This window comes from Dermacentor andersoni, chromosome 8 (assembly GCF_023375885.2).
Source record: "Dermacentor andersoni chromosome 8, qqDerAnde1_hic_scaffold, whole genome shotgun sequence".
In the NCBI taxonomy this organism is placed as follows: Eukaryota; Metazoa; Arthropoda; class Arachnida; order Ixodida; family Ixodidae; genus Dermacentor; species Dermacentor andersoni.
The window spans coordinates 115930351-115952459 of record NC_092821.1 but is presented as its reverse complement, the minus strand read 5'-3'; the positions used below and the strand labels follow the sequence as shown (position 1 = coordinate 115952459).

Sequence of the window (22109 nt, the reverse complement as noted above, 5' to 3'; positions counted from 1 at the left end):
CATCCATCCATCCATCCATCCATCCATCCATCCATCCATCCATCCATCCATCCATCCATCCATCCATCCATCCATCCATCCATCCATCCATCCATCCATCCATCCATCCATCCATCCATCCATCCATCCATCCATCCATCCATCCATCCATCCATCCATCCATCCATCCATCCATCCATCCATCCATCCATCCATCCATCCATCCATCCATCCATCCATCCATCCATCCATCCATCCATCCATCCATCCATCCATCCATCCATCCATCCATCCATCCATCCATCCATCCATCCATCCATCCATCCATCCATCCATCCATCCATCCATCCATCCATCCATCCATCCATCCATCCATCCATCCATCCATCCATCCATCCATCCATCCATCCATCCATCCATCCATCCATCCATCCATCCATCCATCCATCCATCCATCCATCCATCCATCCATCCATCCATCCATCCATCCATCCATCCATCCATCCATCCATCCATCCATCCATCCATCCATCCATCCATCCATCCATCCATCCATCCATCCATCCATCCATCCATCCATCCATCCATCCATCCATCCATCCATCCATCCATCCATCCATCCAATCGTAGACCATCAGTTTGCTGCGGTGCTGAAAGCTGGTTCGAAAGCAATCCTCAGGCCAACTTGGGCATGACGCGTGTGTGCCGGGTGCGCGCTTTATCGCGTTTTGCTGGACCCAATAAATGTTTATTCACTCACTCACTCACTCACTCACTCACTCACTCACTCACTCACTCACTCACTCACTCACTCACTCACTCACTCACTTTTGTCACGTGGTATGCGCCACAGATCAACGAACTAATGGCGCCAACGTCGGTCACTTGGTTGCGCTATGCGTATGTGCTGCGGTTCAATAAGATATCCTTTGAAATTTCTCTGGGGCAGGGCGCGTCATATACGTTCAGTCTAAGCTATATATATATATATATATTCAGGCATGCGCCACGCACAGATTTCGCAGCCGCCCCGTTAGATGGCGCAACATGTCCTGAGGTGAGCGCGTCACATGGGCCCGGCTGCATACAGGCCCCGTGCATGAAGCGTTTTGCTGGTGGGAATGTGGTGTGTCGCTGCGCTACTTCAATGCTAATAAAAATAATGTCGATATTCATTTTTGAAATCGTTTCTGACGGAATTACCGAGATTTGAACTTCATCATTGCGGGTGATTAGGACGAATTTTTAGAAAAGTTTGACACGACATAACAATTTCGACGCCGGGGTGGTGCCTATGAAGGCACTGATCACAAATAATTTGATTGTCTCTTATATGGCCGCCATCTGTAAACGTTCTTGTAACACTAGAAGATGCATTCACAAAGACAAGATCTGTTTCAGAAATGAAGCGATCACACGATAAGGCATCTCTTAGCAAAACTCAGCAGAATAGGAGGATGACACATATATTGCCATTGAACGCTTGTGTAATGTCTGATGCGTGTATTATGTGTGTTTCGAGCGTGATTTAGATCAGCTACGACATTCAACCACTCACCTTTATCTTTGGTGTGTTCAAGGATGTGTTCTTCTAAGCAAAGGCTGTTGTAGTTTATGATGTGCCTGTCTTGAAGCTGTGGGAAGCGGTTTTTGATGAAGTGCCGCTCTTTTGTCGAACCTGTTTGCGACGAGAAGATGGTAAATCCAGTTGAAGCCACGAACATTAAAGCTCTTCCAGCTTATATAAGCAGCACACTTTGCCTAAGCAGGACGAAACAGAACTTTGTTTTCTACACGTGGCACACCAGCAGATGGGAAGCGCTGAGCAATATGAAAACGAGAAATAGCACTTTTGACATTTTGCTGCTGATTGCAGCAAACTACAGTCACCTAGACGTCACCGTGCGACATGTTTTGTGTGGGAGGCTGCCACTTTGAAATTGTTCGGAAGGATAAAGGATGCGTATTTGCTTTTTTTTCTCTTTTACTTATGGTAACCGGATTGCGTTAATACAGTATGAAATGACTTACAACTGCTCTTGTTTTACGGAATTATTGTATTGTATAGTCAGCTTCCATAAACTCATGTCGCATAGTAACAACAGGTTGGTACTTTTATCTGACTCGTTCGGTCAAAATTGCAAAAACTATGCAAATGTATGGTTTATTGGCTTGTGCTTCTCTTTCAAATCAGTGTTGCGGAATATCGAGCTTTCTTTGCAATATTGCAGCCATTGCTATAGTGTTTTCAATGTATCGGGTTCTACGTGCCAAAACCACTTTCTGCTTAGGAGGCACGCCGGAAATTTCGACTGCGGAAATATCGTCCACCTGAGGTTCCTTAACGTAAACCTAAGTTTATGTACATGGGTGTTTTCACATTTTGGCTCTATCGAAATGCGGCCACCGTGGACGGGATTTCATCCTGCAACCTCGTGAGCAGGAGCTCAGCACCATAGCCGCTGAGCAACCAAGGCGGGTCTTTGGTATAGTTTACAGAGGCCTGCCATGCTGCGTGCGCTTACCGACAGTTGCGAAGACTGTGCACCCCATGAATAGAGCGATGGCGATTGCAGCCTGCCCAACGCATCCACTGCCGTATTGGACGAGCACAGACTCGCCTGGCCGCATGTTTCCCCGCACCAACAGGGCATAGTAAGCGGTTGAGTAAGACAAAGGAACGGTTGACGCTTCCGTCAGGGTCCACGCATCAGGAACTTCCCACAGAAGGTCGGGGTCTGCCGCAACCACGGTAGCCAACGCCTGGCTTGACACGAGGCCCATGACGCGACGTCGTCTTTGGTCCGTTCCAGAAAACTCTTGTCCGAGAATGGACTCCGAGTTTGCCAAGTCGCCTGCAGCAGCAGAAAGAGGGTGATGTTGGCCGGTGCCTGGCTGTGACTGCGGCCATTGGGTTTTATCGCGAAATGTTGCCAAGGTTCAGAGCACTTGAACATTTAAATGAAGAAAAGAAATTTATATGTGCAGGTTAAACGGGAAACGTACGTGCTGAGTATCTTACACCCTCGCTATAAGGGATCTTGTAGTTTGTTGAGAAGAAATGCGACATTTGCATGAATGACACCGGTAGTTTCCTTCGAAAAACAATATTTTCAAATTTTTGAATTTAGCGCCTAGAAATACACAGGGCAATATGAGAGACCCTTAGTGGCAGGCACTCCGGGGATCTTTCATGTGCATCTAAATGAAGTACACGAGCGTTCTTGCGTTTCGCCCCCGCTGAAGTTCGGCCGCAGTGGCCGGGAGTCAAACCTTCGATGTCGCGACCAGTCTGGAAGCGTGATAGCCACTGGGCCACAAGTGTGGGTCGGAATACATAAGGCTAAAGCATTTTTTCGACTATGTTCGCTAGGAGGCAGGCCAGCTAGTCAGTTGAGGTGATAAAGACTGTCGCTCTAAGACCAACAGGGTGATGGGCGAGTCAATTGATCCTTTCAAATTTGTTACCACGAAAACCCAGTGGCAAAAGAAAATATAGCAAACGAGAAAGGCGTGGAAATAAACCAAACCATGCTCACAGCTGCAGCTCGTGCCCGCCCGGTCTTCATTAGTGTTGCACATTTATTGCACGTCATAAGGATACGTAAGGTGCAACTTCGTTACGTGCCACCCTACTGTTGTAATTTGCACACGGCGTCTTTTTCTTACATGGCCACATTTAATGGTAAGCGCTAGCTAGGGAACGTTGCCGTTGTTTTTCTTCGCAATGCAGAGCTTCTGACGGCAACTGTGCTTGTTGACCACAGAAAAAAAGCTGTTGGCAGAAAGCAGATCAAGCGGCGGGGAAGTACACAACTTTTTGAGCAAAATAAGGCATTGTAGCTGCGGGAAAGGCTCACGTCACTTTCACACGACTGATGTAGTCCTGGCACCAAATACATCTGCGTGGTGCACACGCTTTTTCTGGCCCACTAGATGGTCACTTTCATTATCTATTCCTTAGTTCACAATTCACTGCATTCCATGGTTACCTCTTGAGCTATGTGGCGGCACTCGATGAATTGAAGAGCAGGTTTGCAAAACGAAAGCGCATCTTGGTTCCCCGTGGAACCATATATGCTAATTCTAAATGAACTCACCTACAAAGGCTTCTGGCGGGAGCTCTACACTGGCGAATGTGACGTCTCGACTGTTGACCGCCGCGAAGTGGACATCACACAATATTGGTGCAGTTGCAGTCTTGGTGATGGGCAGAGAAGCGTAAGGCACCGGAGATTCGTACCAATCGAGACTGGAGAGTTCGCCACGTTTCCCAAAGTTCAGGACTGCAAACTGTGTGTTCTTCCTCGTAGTCTCCACTAAAGTCGGCGTTCATGGAACAAAAACACAAGCAAAACCGCACTCACTGCAAATTTCCTTAAGTTTAAAGCAAAATACATCTTACAAACAGCGTTCCGCCTCCCTCAGGAGGTATTTTCTTTAGCCCTGTCCATCTTTGGAGGCGTACTATTTAACACTTCGCTATAGGGCTGTTTACTCTGTGGCTCAGGAACTTCCACTGGTTTAGGAACTGCCCTAAAATACAATTTCAAGGCACATTCCTTGCTGCATTGTTTATGGTAACTTGCCATTTTTCATAGCTTTTCAAATGTTTCCATTGCTTGTTAGAAACGGTGAAATGCCCTTACCGATTCCCTCTCAGCTTTAGTGCAATCTTCATAGTGGGCATACACTTTAAAAGAACTATCAGAGCAAGAGCAACACAATATATTTAATAAAGAAATAGCAGACAGGCCAAATCAAACAAGTTGAGAAGGCATAATGACCACTAAGCCAGCGTTTCTGGGTTTAGTGTGTAGTGGAAAGGGGCGGCAATGTTAGCTAAGCTTAGAATGTCTTAAATTAGCAACTAATTTCACGCATTGTTGCTGAACATGGTATGGCAGGAAGAATAGCACAAAATATTATGTTGCAAAGTGACAAAACGTCTGAAGAAATCACTGAAGTTTGAAGATTTCTGAAGCGACAATCACAGCAGGCGCCTTCGGGAAGAGCTGCAGCCAAGGCTTATGTATATTTGCGAGTAAAATGTAGTCAGTGCTAGTGGTAAGTCTCGATTAGCTGAGCGTCTGTTCTCTCCCCCGTCAAAAGCGTATCTTAGATGAACTAATAAATCAAACTGAGTTGCGATTAAAACAGCATTTTTGCTGACATCTGGACTTCCTCGTCAGCGATGGAAGTTGTCTGTGTTTGGCTGTAACACGGTAAACCTGAGGTAGCGACGTATGTAGGCAACTGTAATATAGCCTTTTATATAATTTTAGAAGCGAGATCACCTTACCGATGCTTCCTGCAGACCACAGGGTGCCGCCGTATAATCTCACGCAGTAACGCAGGGTTCTCAGTGGCGCTTTCTGGACGTGAAATATTCATGGCCACCTCTAATGGCCCATAGCACCCCTAATTTCAGCGTGCACTGGCAGACTATGGTGCCGTTTGTTCCGATGAATCAGTTCGCACCGCTTATACAGACTTACAGTGGACATACTTCATTCGTAATTTCAGTGTCTCCTGCTATGCCGAGCTTTCTCTTTTCATTACGATCGTGGTTTCGGACAGAAAGTCTCGTTTCTGCGTGGTGTAGCTGTACTTGCTCGTCATGCACTTAAACGCCGGCTACAGCTCTTAACACCCCATACTACCCTTAATGCCGGCTAGAATATTTCCTACACTCGTACACTACTTACAAATTTTGCATCACAGACGCTGAAAGATAATTAGTCTATGCTGCTCAACGGCAGAAACATTGCTGGCTTTGATATCGCAATGTGTACTACCGATGCATGCTGCCGTAATTTCCGCAATATTTCTTAACCAGTGAATAGGCATACGTATTTTGTTGGTTTTCATTTTATTTTCAGTTCATATTGAATTTAACTTGAAAATGATTTGCATTTTCCAAGAATTCGTGTACTGCCCTGCTGTGTTTTTTGCTTTTCAGTGAATGTGAGGTGCCTTTCTGCTGAATAAATAGTTTCGTTATACCTATCTCTTGCGAGCCTGTATATGATGAAGCTTTTGGTCAAACTCCTTGTGCTTTTTTGGTTAAACATACCTCAGGAGCGCTTAAATAGATGGCTTTTGTCTTCTACACATCTGCGGAATGATTGATCAAAATGAGAGTTAATTAGAAGAAAATGACTGAATTTAAGAATTCTAATAATAAAATTAGAAGAAAACGAGAACGAAAAACCGCCATGAATCTTCACATGGGATCCTGTGAAGCTAAAGAAGCATGGGAAAGGCAAGAACTCACATGATTTTGTGACCACATGGCGGTAGCAGCCCCACTGCCCATTTCGGTAAATGTTCATGACGAGGTCATTTTCTACCACGTTCTGGTATTTTGGATTTCCCGGGTTGAAGTCAGCCACCGAGTTCGTCTCGGTGGAACCAGCATCGAACACACATCTGCGTTTAAAGAAATCACATAGACGAGTGGTGAACTCATCAGCGTCGTGATCTATAGCTAGAACCTTGAAAGACTGAGGCACGAAAGTCACATTAGGCTCACTTTATGATCAACGGTGTAAGTTCGGCCATTTGAAAGAATGCAACCTCGAAGACTAAAAACATACGATATATTCGATCCATGTGATCATTTCTCACCTGATATGGCTCCCGCCGGACTCGTATCGGAGGCAGTTTGTCAAACCAACAACGCCGCTTGCTCCAGCCTCCTCCGCGAGTAGCCACATGTTCTCTCCTTGCGGCTTCCACTCGTAGTCAAGAACCTTCTTCTTTACCAAATCGACCAAGTCACTACATTTGCTGTTAACCTGGAATATTTCCTGCTTCACTTCTTCGACGGGCACGGAACGCTTCCTGAACAGATAGAGGGCGGACAAGTTATTCGACTTGAAAGCCACGAGGCGTAGCCCACGCTTCAAAAACTGTGCTTCCACCTCGTCGGCGGGCGCTACTTGAAACTCGGCGCCCCCGATATTACCGAGCAGCAATTCTGCAGGTGTCAGTGCTGTGCGTTGGGCAAGCAGAACGAAACCGTTTTCTCTGCAAATGGAAGACACTTCATCGGCTAGGTTCTTGGTTTCTCCAGAGGACCACGTGGCGCTTCGGGTCACAATCAAGTCCACTTCAGGAAGCTTCTTCCTGGATGCTGCCGAACCCAATGACACTACTGTGGTACCTTGAGGGATCTTTCCTGACAGTCTCTCTGGAGACGAATGTGCTATTGTGTATTCGATAGCGGGCAACAAGTTGAACTTGGAAAGGTACGGTGCCACCCAGGAGACCATCAGGCAGTCGCTCCCTTGAGCAGCAAATTCCAGTACTCGGAGCTTCTTCGGGTTGGTGTTTTCGAGCACGGTATCAAGGAGAAATCGGAGAGGATCTTCCTCGAAAAGAGCAGTGTTGAGTAGATCGGTTTCCAAGTCTTCCTTGAGTGCAGGCAGAGCTGACTTGATATACGCTGCAATGGTAGTGTCAGTGCGATCTTTTTGCTCATGGATAGTGTTAAGAAAGCGCAGGAGGGCATGGTTCTTATCGGACCCGTTAAGATACTGGCTGACAACGTGCTCTGGAACGTTACGGACGGCGCTCATAGCGTCACGAAGAGAGCAGTTGCTCTCGCAGAAGTCGTTGAGGGCTTGCCTCGCGACGTTGCAGCAGACTTCAACGTATTCACGTGTGAGAGACTCTCTGTTGTCCTTGCTTTCTTTGTTGTCCAGGTATGGCACGAAGCGATACTCTTCGACGAGCGGTGTCGGTTGATCGGCGCCGTTGTCGATGGTATTGGTCTTTAGACCTCGTATGACGACACCTCCAGCGCGGCAAGTGTCTGTGATGTTATTGCAGATGACTTCCACGCCTGTGCAAAGGAGTAAAGAGAGGAGCGTGGTTGAAAAATATGCACTTGTAAAATTGTTTACAATTTCAACATTGTATATGTGAGGGGTATCGAGAGACAGTCGTTAGATGATGAACTCGGCTTTGGATAAAACCGTACGTTTCATTCGTATTTAATTTCTATTTCCTGGATATGAAAAGCTGCTACTGTTGAAATATGGGACAAAATAGTATTTGTTTACTTAAGTAACTTGATGAATAGTTACTTCAACAATACATATTTATATTTGCGCTGATTGCGCGCGTAGTTAGTATGTGTAGCAGATTCATCTATGCTTTTGTTAACCTGTTTTGTAGGTAACCTAAATTGCTAAATGTTAAGGTGTATGCACCTCGAGGCTGAAAAGTGTCGAACGAAAAAACAGGCAACATCATTATTGCGGCTATTTCATTGTGATAGCCTTTGTGGGCGGGCGCAACGCATGTTCATTGCATTCTTGAGTTGAAAGCACCCCGCACACAGTGTCTGAAGAAATCGTGATTTTTTTTCTGGAACAAAATTGCGCCATCGAATATGCAGCCCATTTCGGCGTGAAACGGCAAATACGCAAGCGCATAATTGATCAGTCGTTCCGCAAACGAATCACGTACACAGCGCTTAAAACTGGCACACCTTTTACTAATGCAAACACCTTGTGCTTTAGCTCGACATATTGAGGAAACAACCGAGTTACATGTTTATTGCATATAAATGTCCCTGGTGTCGATTTCTGCGATCATCTTTTGGCATTCTTTTTCGCCTGCTTTTCTTGTTCAGAACAGCAGGTTAGTGCACAACCATAGCTCGTGCCGTTTCTTAAAACCGCACTTTGTCTCCTTCTGTTTATATATAAGTGACAGTAAGCTTGTAATGAATAATCACTATGTTCTCTCACTTGAACACACTTACATTTAGCCACCATCATGCTTATATATGCCATTTCGGAAAGTAATGCTCACCTGTGTCACCAGCCTTCTTGATCACTTCAGCGTGAACGTAGGGGTCGAAGCGGCAAAATTCAATACTCGTAGGCATGCGGAGTACTCGAGCAGGGCTTTTGAACATGACGTACTGTATCATGCTGTCGACGAAGATCAACCAGTTCTCCTTCCATTGGAGCTTTCCCCGCGGCTCTGATCAGAAACAAATAAGGAAGCTAGTGTTATTTAACGCAGCGTACAAGAAACGTTAAGACATGTCAAAACTTGTTCCTGCTCATTCAAGAATATTGAACAGCCTCTCCGTGACGCCAGCTTTGACACGATGCCAGACTACCGGTCAAGTCGGCTCATGCAAGTAACTTGCAGCACAAGACAAATGCACGAAGATATCCACGTTTGTATGCTACATTTGTGTCTGTCGTCTTCCGTTTGCGTTGCGCGGAGTACACCTGGAGCACACGTTGACTAGCGTAGTGGTCTGTATTGGAGAAAACAGGACCGGATAGGCGAAGACAGAGGAGGGAAACACTGGCAACGACAGCCCCACGTTTTCGGCAGTTTTAGCTATGTTATAAATTATTTGAAAACCAAGAATACGAAAACATATCAAACACATTGCGTTGGGTGAGGTTCAGAACTACTTTCTCCAGTGCAAGTTTACATGTACTCCTTGAACGCATAGTAGAAGCGCTCACACTGAGCTTTCGGTAAACAAAAAACAGAATCGTGGTGATATGAAAATGTGACGTTATTTACATAAAGGGCCATAAAAAAAAAAATTAGGCACATTCTAGTGCAAATACTTGTAGGCACTAAACATAATGGGGTAGCCGCAGCATATATCTCCACGTGACAAATATACAGCGCCTTCAATGTTAAACCTTGAAATAGGTTAATAAAAATGCAAAGCCAGCTACACAAAACTTTCTTGTATAGGTGGTTTATCCGCTTAGGCTGTCAGAAGTATCGCAAACAAGAAGAGTACGACAGAAACATGTTAATTACCTTTTTTTTTTATTTCGCGGCTATAGTATATGCTTATATAACATTTTTCAGATAATTGCAGTCCAAGCCCACTTTGTTTTGTTTGATTCTGGAAGCAAGCATATGATCCGAGATATTCATCATAGAATTTCATTCTCAGTACGCTAATTTGGCATTCAGAGGCGCAAGTCGCAATACGAAGACAAACCCCGCATGTGGCGCAACTCATTCCACATAGCAGGCCAGTCTAGAATCCGGGCGGAACTGATAACAGCTCCGCCCCTGATGTAGGCTGGTAGAAATAAGGCTGGCATCCGTCGTTCTTTCATAATGAGCTGCGTCATAAAGCGTTCAGATTGAGTTCAGATTGGCACCGCCCATTGCGAAATTACTGTACTGAGCGCTAAATTTGATTAAATATACCTCGGAGAACGTTTTAGAAGTGCAAGAAAATGAAATTGGTTTCGAATGCGACTGTCTTCAGGTGCACAATACAAACGCACAACGTAGTCGCTCAAATTTCCAAAAGCCAATCTCCCGACTCTCGTCAATTATATGTTTGCCCATTCCTCTCGTCCACGAAACTGGTGTCCGCCCAGGCGCATAAACCGCCCGCGTGGGAGCAGCATTTACGCAGCCGTAGCGATCTTATTAAAACAGGTGGTAGCGCGTTTTCTTATTTCTCAGCTCTTAACGCACGGGCGCGAGCTGAAGTTTCTTTTTTCGCTTTCGGTCAGGCTGACAGCAAGCAAGGCTGTGGTCCACGCGCACCACAAACGAATGTCTCACCTTGTAAGCCTGCCTGCGTGATGCCTCGGAAAGCCCCTTGGTAGTCGTAACCGCGCACGGTGAGCTCCTTGTATATGTCCTCGGCGTCGAGCTCGTAGGCTGTGCTCTCGGCGCAGGTCGCCGGCAGGTCCGTGTCGAACGCCGAGGACCCACTTTCGGCAACGCGAATGCAACCGCTTGCCGCCACCGCGCCGCCTTCTTCGCACACCTCGAACTCGCCGGAGGAGTACATGATGGTCACGACGAGGCGCAGGGTACCTGGTCACGTGCGCGAGAAATTCTCGTTAATACTTTCAACCAAGTCCACTGCCGCTTCCACTTATATACTAGAATGACGTTTGAAGCAGCGCATAATTACTGCTCAAAGGAGGACTGGCGTGAGCTTTCTTTCTATATTATTCGGGACGATATGCTGCAAGGCATAAAGAATAACAGAAGGTCAAGCATCGCACACGAATGCAGCCAGAAGGAACGCGTGCTGTTCTTTCGGTGATGTGTTTTTTTTCTTGGTGACCAAAGTCATGATATTTAAACATTATTACTATACAACGTAAGCAAATTTTACGCCCCCCCCCCTTGTGACATCACGATATGATCAGTGACGCCAGTCCTACCATTTCGCGACAAACATCGGTATGAAATTAACACATGTCAGAAAGTTCTTCCGAACATTCACACTTTGTTAGATCATTGGTTTACATGCAAGGTGCATGGGGTAAAATTTTTTTCGCAACTTTGAATATATGTGCCAGTAGGCCTCTAGATGGGACGCTTAACTGGATTATTGTTACGTGCAAGGAGGCACAGGAATGGCCTATATACAGGTATATTCACAAGCGTCTATGCAGGTAACACCGCCCAGAGCTAACAGGCCCCGCCAGATTGTATAGTCGTCATCCTCAGCGTCCTTTCAGTCACGTTAGGCCTGCTCTCAGTCAATTAACTAATTTATCCGTAGCTATGTTAGGATGAGCCGGAACACGGTACGACGGTTTTGCAGTACCAAAAGTGCCACTCTCACAGAGAGCGGAAGATTCGGGGAACAGAAAAGAGGCAAGAAGAAAACGCAGGTGGCGACACCACCGGAAGTTTCAAGCACTAGCTTCATACCTTCATATCACGAGCATCATACCCTCTCCCCTTTAGAAGAACCCCACCTATATATACTGTGAAGAGGAAAGCATACGTCGCCTTGAAGAAGACAAGTCCACTTGTCGAAACGCTCGCTGCTGCATTCACCTTGTTCACATTTTGGTAAGCACTAGCTCAGTGTCACGTCACGGATCGTGGCACCGTTTTTTTCTCTGGTTGGCTACAGCAGATTGTTGAAGAGCTAGCTTGTGTCTGGTTGGAACAAGAGACTCAATCTAACAAGTTCCGAGAATATTACCTTCGACGCAATGAAAAACAGCCCAAATGCGCGAAAATGCTTTCAAGTGAGTCAAATCAAGCTGAAACATTGGTATTGAGGTTTAGCCACAAAGTTCAAACTAAGGAACACCTTAGCTTTCCTGTCTTCTGCTATTAATTCACTATCCTCTGCCACAATAGGACTGAGAGCTTGGAGAGGATGATTCACTGATATTTTATTTAGTGTTTTCCTGCGCTGTTCACGCGGCATCTGAGGAGCTATTCTTATTTGAAAAAACACACCAGAGCAATTTTTTTTTCGTACTGGCAGATATTTTTGATGTATTTTGTGGAGTGAATTTGTCGTGGCCGGAACACAATCACGACCCACACGTTCAAGTTGGAAGCGCTAATTCGGAGCGCTGTTTACAGTGACAGAAAATGGCCGATAGCGAATTACAAAACCCAATAGATCTAGATTTTCCATCGTAGTTGGGAATATGTTTTAAATTGAAAGATATATTTACCTTTCCAAAGTAACGAGTGCTTTAAAAGGTCTAATTATCTCCTATGCTTCGCCAATACGGTGCTGCAATTATGCATTCATTGGTTGTAGGTGCCTTGTAGCGATAAAGTGTGTCCTCCCAAAAGTAACTTGGGCAGGACATGTGCACGGGATCGAATCCCGGCCACGGTGGCCTCATATGTCGATGTGGGTGAATTGCAGAAACACGCGTGTACTTAGATGTTAGGTGCACACAAAAGAACTCCAGGTGGTCCCAATTTATTCCGGAGACCCCCACTACGGCGTGTCTTATAATAAAATCGTGGTTTTTGCACGTAAAATCAAATACTTCAATTCCGCGTCATGTGGCCTCTTTTCCATGCTTAAGCCATCTTACGTTGACTCACACGCCGTACTCTCACAGCATTGTGTTCATTGCGTTTCTCCGTGCACCTCGCTTATATTCCTGTCACGTAATATAATGGAATGTGGACAGGTGGGTGAAAGTTGCGTAACATTATTCTGTGCCACTGCAGCCTGCATTGAGTTCAAGGTGGTGGACTGATTATTTCGGAATTTTCGTTGGCATAGTCGTTGTTGCACAGTAAATGAACCTTGATATAGCGTGCAGCTACTCAAGGACGCGTTGTTTTACTAAAACGTAGCCGGTCACACAAAATACACACAGAATAATTATTAGCTGCAGACATCTAGAGAACAGCGAAAGAAATATGCTGCTATAGGTGTGTAAACGCTACATGTCGAGCATCCCGTCGACCATTGTGACGCGTTCACTAAAGTGGTGGTCCGTTAAACGAAACAGTAAAGTCAGATGGAGTCTGCATTGAGTATGCAGAGGTTTCAGTTTACTCGCACAGCAACGTGGGCCGTCTTCTCTCAGCAACCATAGGATAGCATAAGTGGGCCGGATGTGTACGCCATTTTGCGAACACTGGCCGCAGGATTTCTATGCTCGCGGTACGCAATAGTGTATATATACAGATACGCACAACTTCCTTTCTCTCTCTCTCTCTCTGGCCACATACCCGTATCAGGCAGGACGACGTTCTTGTGAAGTTTGACATTCTCGAAGATGACGGGCACCTCCTCGATAACTTTGCCGCGACGTCTACTCAGCGATTTCCACGTGAGCACCAGGTGACCACCCACAGGGAATGTCGCCTCGCCACAGAGCCGATGCCCAGCCAGGTAGGCCTCGTCCTCGTTTCCGCTGATGTCAATACTCACAATATCATCCTTTCCCTGTGCGTGATAGAGCGACACGTTACCACACAGTGATCACCGCACTGTATGTTCCAAGTTTGAAGAGGATTACGTTAGAACCATATGAATCTAACATATACAATGAACAAAAGGATGACATAGGGAAAAACAGATATCATATTTAAGTAAAATTCAGTAACGTAATGACATATCGAGATGAATCTCAATGAAACTAGTCAGAAAGATCACTAGCTATGGGTGGCAGTCGAACCCATATCGTCCGCAATTTACGCAGGCGGTGTGGTGCCTTTTCGTAAGACTACCACGGCGCCTGTCCTGCCGTCTACCTCCTTGGGGATTTGCCCACGTGTACAGTATTACCCCGTTATAGGGTTATCGAATGCAAATTACGGCCCTAAAGGCAGTGTTGTTCACCATTCATTCTGTGATATATGTATAAACTGGCAGAATTGTTTTCTTCTGAAGTACGGTGCATTTCATCGAACTTATTTCTGTTCAAAACAGGTTTAGTAGTACAAGCGGCCGCATTTTGTAACGTTACGTTTATTTTCGCCTTTGGTCACGTGTCCCGCCAAAGTAACGGGTTTCCTTAATGTTTCCAATGACACACGACTGCACGTGACCAACTATGGGTGAACAAGAGAAGCCGCAGCGATAGCAACCGTTTCGGCAATTCTTCGTGTTTTGAACAATAAAAGGTGTGTGATACATGACGTCACCTACGCGTTTCTGGCTATAAATTGCTTCCGGCGCATGCGATTAGCAAATAGACAGCTTTCAAATATTCGTTTTTTTTTTATCCAGAGGGAGAGCCGTCGCTGCGGCGTAGATTTGAACGTAGCGTATTGCTTTCGTTGACAACGTTTATATGTATCCCATGCTAAAAACTCCTGCGGGAGCTTGTTGGGTCGCACACACAGCAGAATTACGATGCGGCAATTTTTGGCTCTTCGTGCTACGCGGCCTGACACCCAACTGTGGCACTCTGATCACAGCTCAAAAATGCTAAGCGCGATTCACGTTCACATGTTTTGGCCAGGGTTTAAAGAGACTACGGCGTTACCTCTTACACCCATTTTTGTATCATCTTATTATCACACAGCCACGAGCAAAGTGTTACAGTCATCGCATAGGACGTGTCAACATAATGATGACATAATGATGTCGAAGATGATGATATTTATTGGCATCCTCTTTGAAACGGGGCGGGCGCGAATGATCATCTAGCCTGCTTGAATCAATGGAGTTTTACTACATATATCGCTATCTCTCCTTTTGCCTATATGATCTAGATCTTAATTTTAGTATTTCAATCTTCTCTCACTATATTGTACCATTGCCTACGCTGGCAATGACTCCCGATCTATCAATCTCTTCGCTGCATTCTTTCCCAGCAATATTCTAATCGTCTCTCACTTCTCTCGACTGCTCACTAGTTAATTCTTTCACCCTCTTTGATGTCAACGTTTCTGGGAGTATTGGGTTCGCAACATTCCGAACACTTGTAGCGCCAACGGCCGTCACGCGGACGCTGTTGTAACCATAGCAGTGACGCCATAGCCTCCGAGATCGAAGCACTCGCCTCCCGATTGCGGACGCCGTCAACAGGTTGAGAAAATTTGGCAACCATACCGGGCGAACTTCCTTTACGTAACAGAAATGCTCTGCTGCGGTTGGACGCCACACTGACCCTCAAATCGAATTTGAGGGTTACTCCCACTTTTCGTGTTTATTGAACTTCGTGCGACTGGTATATTGGGTTTGTGTGACTCAGATAGCATGATTAGTTTTATTGGGTTTGTGTGACTTAACTAGCATGATTAGTTTTATGCTTAGTTTTTGACATGATAAGAAATCGTCTAGAGCAATAACGGTTGGTGTACTCAAGTGTTACAGGGATCGCTTAAATATTTTGAGGCATCAAAGCAGCATTGCATATAGGATGCGTTCGGGAATGCAGCAGGGATCTCGCACAAATATTCTGTGGCCGATTCGATTAATATAATAGGTGCCAAGGAAACCGACGTACAGTTGATGCTGAAGGAAAGAAATCAGAAAATTTGCAGGCATAGAAGGACCGGCCGACATGAGGCAAGACTAAAGAGAGATTGTGACTAGAGGTATCGTTCTGTAGTGTGCACAGAGAGATGATGAAGAAAGCTCACGCAAACTAGGAAATCATGCGTGGCGCCACAGTACAATTAGAATTAAACCCTCTTGTAAATATTAGCAAAATGTGTGCGAATTGGTTAAACATATCCAAAATCTTGGGCATTAAAAGTGCGAGGAACATTTTTGAACTGATTTCCAATTCGTAACACTGGGCTTCCTTATAAACCAAGTAAGGGAATTATATGAACAGGAATTTATCGAAGCATTAACATAGTATATGGGTACAGCTGTATTTTTCAAATATGGCAAACAAATCCAGTCGGCTGCCAAATAATGATCACGCCAGCACCTTGCTAGCAAGCTGATGAAAACTTACAATTTGTTCAACTCTGTTCTTTAGGCAGCACTAACCCTAGATTTTTTATTTAAAAAGAAATTAATATAGCGATTCTTTATGAAAGTGAACAATAGCAGCAGGTACCAATACATTTTATTCAGCAGGAAAGCTGCTTTTGTATTTTATAATTTTCGATGACTTGACTATTACTAAAAAGTTAAATTGGCAACATTTCTATGAATATACCTAATCTTTTCTGGCACAGTACTCTATCCTCACGGCCAATCTTTTGGCTTTATGACAAGAAGCAAGCCTGAGAATGCTACTGGCCAAATTACTTTCGCAGGTCAAGCTAGTAATTTGATTTATTTGTCGTACCGAATACGACTGTTGTGCGCTCTCTCAAAAGCATCAAAGCTTGCTATTTCGCAAGAAAAAAAAAAAAAAAACGAAAAGCGAAAAATGCGTGAAACCTGAAATGCAAAACCTGAAACCTGAAACGTGAAAAATGACTTTCACATTGCAGGTTTCGTTTAGCAGAACCATATTCTGGGCCTCTCTTGCGCACAGTCACTTCTTTTATTTTTAACTTTTCTTTATTGTATTAGATCATGTTCGAATTCACCGCATATCTTAATTACCGAATTGATAATTCCCAGCATATTTTCACATTGAGACCTTCAGTTATTCGACGCTTTGGATAATTTGGTCAGATTTGTAACCCTCTTCTAAAGCAAAAATAGGCACAACAGCAGCAAGCAGGAGATTTCAGTGCAATTCAGTGCTAAGGAAAGATTGCAGGCCAGAACATTCACACCCTTCGGCAAAGTGTTAAGATTTAAAAGGTAACGTGGAAGTTCTGTTTGCAATTATATCAGGTAGCACGCCTAAAAGAACGGTATTTGGACGAAATACATTGCTGTACCAGTGCAAAATCTGCATACCTTATTTGTGTTTTTTTTTGTTTATACGTATGCCGGGTTGTTCGGGTCAATTCATTTGGTCGCAGTCTTCATAGCCCAGAAAGTCATATAATATGGCGTCCTGCTCAATCTAGCGATTCGGAACATTGATAAATTGTTTGTGTGAGTGCGCGCACACGGAAACATTGTCGCGTAACTGCTGACTCACCTCTACGAGGGTAGGAACGTCTTTCCACGATGCGACGGCCCACTGCTGCGTGTGGTCCCAACTGACCAGGTGGCCAATATTCGGTGTGCCGCGTGGCACTGGCCACGGGACGGGCGGGTAGAGTGCGGATGGGTCCATCTGCACTCCCAGAGTGTGGAGCTTGCCCAGGGAACCCAAGAAGAAGGAGTGGTTGTCCGTGTCTCTCTTCATCAGGCCGACGCAGGAGGCGCCAGAGCCCAGTGCACGGCGTAGAATCGACTGCGGACAGTTCGCTGCTTTAACGACATTCGCGGAGTTCCTGGATGCCATCGGTATTCAGTTTCGCTTTTAAATACGTACAGAAAATTGTGGGGAGCGAACAGGCAAAGGAGCGCTGGAGAGATCAACCAGACGCGCATTCGGTTTGCTACCGTATATCGTGAGAGCGCAGTTAAGGCAGGCAGAGAACCGGAGAAAGACAGAGGAAGGCAGGAAAAGAAAGGCTAGCGGTGCGAACACGTTGGCACAGACCTATGCCTACGTATCAGGCCTATGATCGGCTACTGAGGCCAATGAATTCTAGACAGTTTAAAAATTCCTTAGTCGTTTCACGGGCCCGCAGCCTATGATTCGTAGTTCGATACAAGTTTCTTACACTTTATTTGGGAATATATTATGGACATTGTAGGTGTTTCTAGCGTCTAATGAGACAAAGAAAACCTAGAGTATTTGAAATTGCAACAGGACAATGTGGACACTCGCTGTAAACAGACATTATTGACAGGCAAAATTCGCCAGGAAAGCGATGTGGCAACGGAAAGAATGGTTCAAATGGTGGTACATTCGTTATACCGGCCTCATAGCCGGTCGTGAATTGGAGCCACATTGCTTTCGGCAATGCGCATTCCAGAGTGATGTTGTATCGAGATTGTAAGACACCATTCCCGTAGTCTGATGCGACGCAAGCTCTCTGTATCGAATGACTACAGCGTTGGCCATGATACTACACATCAAGAGCCTCTGTAGCCGAGTGATGACTCGTAAGCTGTAATCAACCCATAAATCGACCTCCAGGAAAAATAAGGTGCAGAGCAGCTGGCGTCAACAGTTTCAGGGGGTGTTTTCTTGTAAACTGTGCATTTCCAACAAGGTTACTCCTTGCACTCCCCCCCCCCCCTCCCCCACACACACACAAGAAAGACGGAATGAAGGATTTAGTTTCTGTACACTAGTACAGACATAAATTAACACTGCAGGCTAAGTGCCGAGGCCGTGGAATTGTCAAGTATACTTCTCAAACCTTACGCGGCGTAAACTTATCACAAGTGGCTATGGCGACTGTGAATGTAATTGAAGCTCTATGCACGAAAATATGCCCATACTCGTTCTTACCAGCAGAAGGCAATGAGGCGCGATCTCGACCACAATGGCGTCTCTAGGCACGTGTCGCAGGGCCTCGCAGAAGAGCACGGGTGAGACGAGGTTGTTGACGAAGTACTCGGCCGAGCAGTGCTGGGCGATGGGCTCCTTCCAACGGCTCTCGGGAGCGGATGAGCTCACCCAATTCTTTCCGCGGGGCTTTGGATCCAGCACCACCTGTTTCAAGCACGCGAGAAAAAGAAAGGCTGGTTGATCCTATTGACGAATGCTGGTGACGTTGCTGGCTGGCATGATTAAACGTTGTTACATTGCACTGCACCAGACCAAACAGACGAGAACACGAAATGAGCATGGCGGGCGCTGCATATCAACTGGATTTACTAAACAAAATCATACGTGCTTAAGAGAAGCACATTTGTGGAAGCATTTGAGAATGTATGACCCAGCAATGAAATAGCCCATCACGCTGGCGTACCGCGGAGGGAAAGCGAAAACCGAACTTATTCTGGTTGACCTCCCTGCCTTGCATTTCTCCCGTTAGCTCTCTTTTACATATGTTCAATTTCTTTATTCAAAATTCGAATCGAAGTTGTGTCGAAATACGGTTCTCGAATCTCGTTCAAATTCGAACTTTAAGCTCGATAACAAGACAATCGAGCTGAAAACGCTTTGTTTATGAGAGATCACCTGAGAACTGATAGCGCATTCGAAACGTGCTTGCGAGATCAGCAATGTTATTTGATCGCGTCGTTTACAACTTGCGTACATCTTTCGCAACAATCGGTGGTCGGAACAAACTCTTTGCCGTGCCCCGCTCGAGGTTAGATCAATCAATTACATATATAACGAATTTGAAATGCTGAATCATTTCGCCAAAGCTGGACATCAGAAGGCATATTGGTATTTCGAAGCGACAAGGACTATGTTTAAGAAATCTAAGATTAAGCGTCACTACCCTCTCATGGTTATACATGAGCAAGCAGTTAGCTCTGTTAAACGAGGCATAAAACTCTTTGCGATGCGAGACTACACTGTCAAGCGTGAACACACCCGTTTCTCGCAAATAAAACATCTGTCGATAAAACGCCATTTGGTCTCCGGGAAGACAGGATGGCTAGCTCCGTCTTGAAGATTGAAAGCATCTTCGCTGCGGCAACAATATGGTTTGTACAAAAAAATTTTGAAGGTCACCCTGGGTTTGAGATTCTGCAGCTACCAGACATGGGTATGATGAGAGTAACATCAAACTTCAAAATTGTGCATTTCACGTTTGTTGGAAGCTATCACAGAAATGTGATGTGGATTTGACATTCACAAATATCTGATCGTCAAATCTTAATCCTTTCTCAGAAATCTAGGAGAACTGTAAATTGAATAGGTGAACTTGAAATGATTTCAGTGTGCTACAACCATCGCTTAGTGGCTATAACCGAGACCTGGCTGAAAAGAAACTTCGGTGATCATGAAATTATTCCGCCTGGTCCCTGCATCTATCTTCGGGATCTCGGCTCACGTGGCTGGGGGTGTCACAGTGATTGTTAGAAACAAACGTGACATGTGGTGCAACAAATAGAATATTATGATTGTTTCTAAATACTTCACTGGGCGATTTATAGCATGTACTCTGGTCGACGTAGAGTGCACCAGATACTGAAACGTCATTTCTTCCTAGACTGCATGATCATTAACTTGAAATTACAAATGAAATATTATAATAATAGAAAATTTAAATTTGTCCTCGATTAACTGGACAAATTTGGCGTATGATGAATCAGAAAAACGCAAATGCAATTCTATCTTAATATTAGGCTAGCTTTGAACGTCGGACAAATTGAATGGGAATACACTAGAGAGTGTACTTTCCGAACTCTTTTTTTTTTTTTGTCATTGACGCCATTTCCAATGGCTTTATTGCGGTTGAGGCGGGTATTTCTTATCATCAGTTGTTATCTTTTTCTTGGTCATATAACCGTGGTACAAAGTGCACTCAGCGTAATGTGACCAATGTTAGGATTTTGAGTATAGTATGACATATCAAGTATTGACTACTTGGAGAAAACACTTCATATCTAGGTTAGTTTTCCAAACGTTCATACCTGATATAGTTGCATCTTAAGAAAAACTCCAGCAAAGCTCAGCTTACTGGTATACCGTACATATGTCAGGCCTAAAATAGAGTATGCTTCCGTGATTTGGGACCGGAAAGTAAACCGGATATACAAATGCTAGAGATGTTACAAAAGAAAGCTGTCCGATTTCTTTTTTGGATATGGAAAATATGCTATGTAGAAATGCATGATTTCATAGTTATTTAGAAAGGAAAAGGAATGTGAAATTCTTCAGTAATTTTCTTTATGTATATCACAATACGCAGGCCATGCTGGGTCAAGGAGGCGTGGAATATGATAAATATGTTGTACGAAATTCGGGTACCAAGTATAAGGCATTAATTAGTTCATACGCACATTAAAAAAGTGTTGTGAATTGTTCAATGTATAACGCTACCTCTTGTTGGTAACCCTCAGATTGCAAAATCGTAAATCCGTTTGAATCGAGAATAACAAAGTTGAAGCAAATTTATCTAATATTCACCATTCCCTTGCTGGTATGAACGTAGCGTTCGCATCACGCTTACAGATTTGCGCCAAAGTTCTCTGTTGTAGTTTGTCTTTCTTGCAGGAAACTCCACGGCAGAGGCCGTTGGTCAAGATTGCGACACATTCTTTGTCCGTATCAAAACTCCGTTTACTGTGGATTCTAACGGCAGCTGCCTTGGGCACTGCTCCTTCATCGCTCACCTCTTTATATTCTTTGAGCAGCGCAGGCCCTACGCATCGCATATGAGTGCTGTGGAAGGCCACATTCATGGTGTTCACAACGCGAGCGAACAATTTCTCCTCTTGCAGCTCCTTCACCAGGTCGAAAATGGCGTCCTCCGGTCCAGACACGGTCACGGAATCCTCGGCGTTGTGGCACGCAGCTTCCACACCATTGCGGCCACGCCTTTTTGCTTCTTCCCATGTCAACCCTGCATAGAGAAAGCCACGGGGAATGCACCGTCATCGGCTATAGGTGATGACTTCCCATAAGAAGATGCCTTAGATGGCCGGGCTAACACTAGTTTTTCGTTCCGAATGGACGCAAAATGCAAAAATTATCTTTTTTGGAAGCAACCGTTGAACCGGGCTGAATGAAGTTTTTTCAACCTAAGAATGGTAGCTAAGTACAACGAAATGTATCAGGGGAAGAACATGAAATGTAATGAAAGTGGGAAACTTGAGATAAAATTGAATTAAGAAAATACCATCTGTTAATGTACATCATAACCACGCATCGAAGCTCTGTAAACTGCAACTATTAAGATGTCTGAAGAGACCAAGTGTCACGAATTAGTAAAATGCTTATGCGAAATCGCTCAGTTGCTTAACCGAGTTTTTGGAAAAGGCTTATTTCCAAATGAGTGGGGTATTCAAGAGCGATCTATGATAAATTTTGACCGCTCTCGACGTC

The 22109-nt window shown here is 44.8% G+C and overlaps 1 protein-coding gene across 1 annotated transcript in view; it reads right to left on the bottom strand.

Moving 5' to 3' along the window:
- Positions 1–22109, bottom strand: part of LOC126529446 (fatty acid synthase-like) — a 71695-nt gene that overhangs the window by 14349 nt on the left and 35237 nt on the right. The window contains exons 10-20 of the mRNA XM_055069852.2: positions 21398–21627; positions 18612–18815; positions 17211–17498; positions 13462–13678; positions 10561–10818; positions 8806–8979; positions 6610–7828; positions 6257–6411; positions 4080–4298; positions 2505–2834; positions 1538–1657 (exon numbers count right to left, since the gene is read on the bottom strand). Of these exons, the coding sequence (XP_054925827.2) occupies positions 1538–1657; positions 2505–2834; positions 4080–4298; positions 6257–6411; positions 6610–7828; positions 8806–8979; positions 10561–10818; positions 13462–13678; positions 17211–17498; positions 18612–18815; positions 21398–21627 (3414 nt within the window). The remainder of the gene's footprint in view (positions 1–1537; positions 1658–2504; positions 2835–4079; positions 4299–6256; positions 6412–6609; positions 7829–8805; positions 8980–10560; positions 10819–13461; positions 13679–17210; positions 17499–18611; positions 18816–21397; positions 21628–22109) is intronic.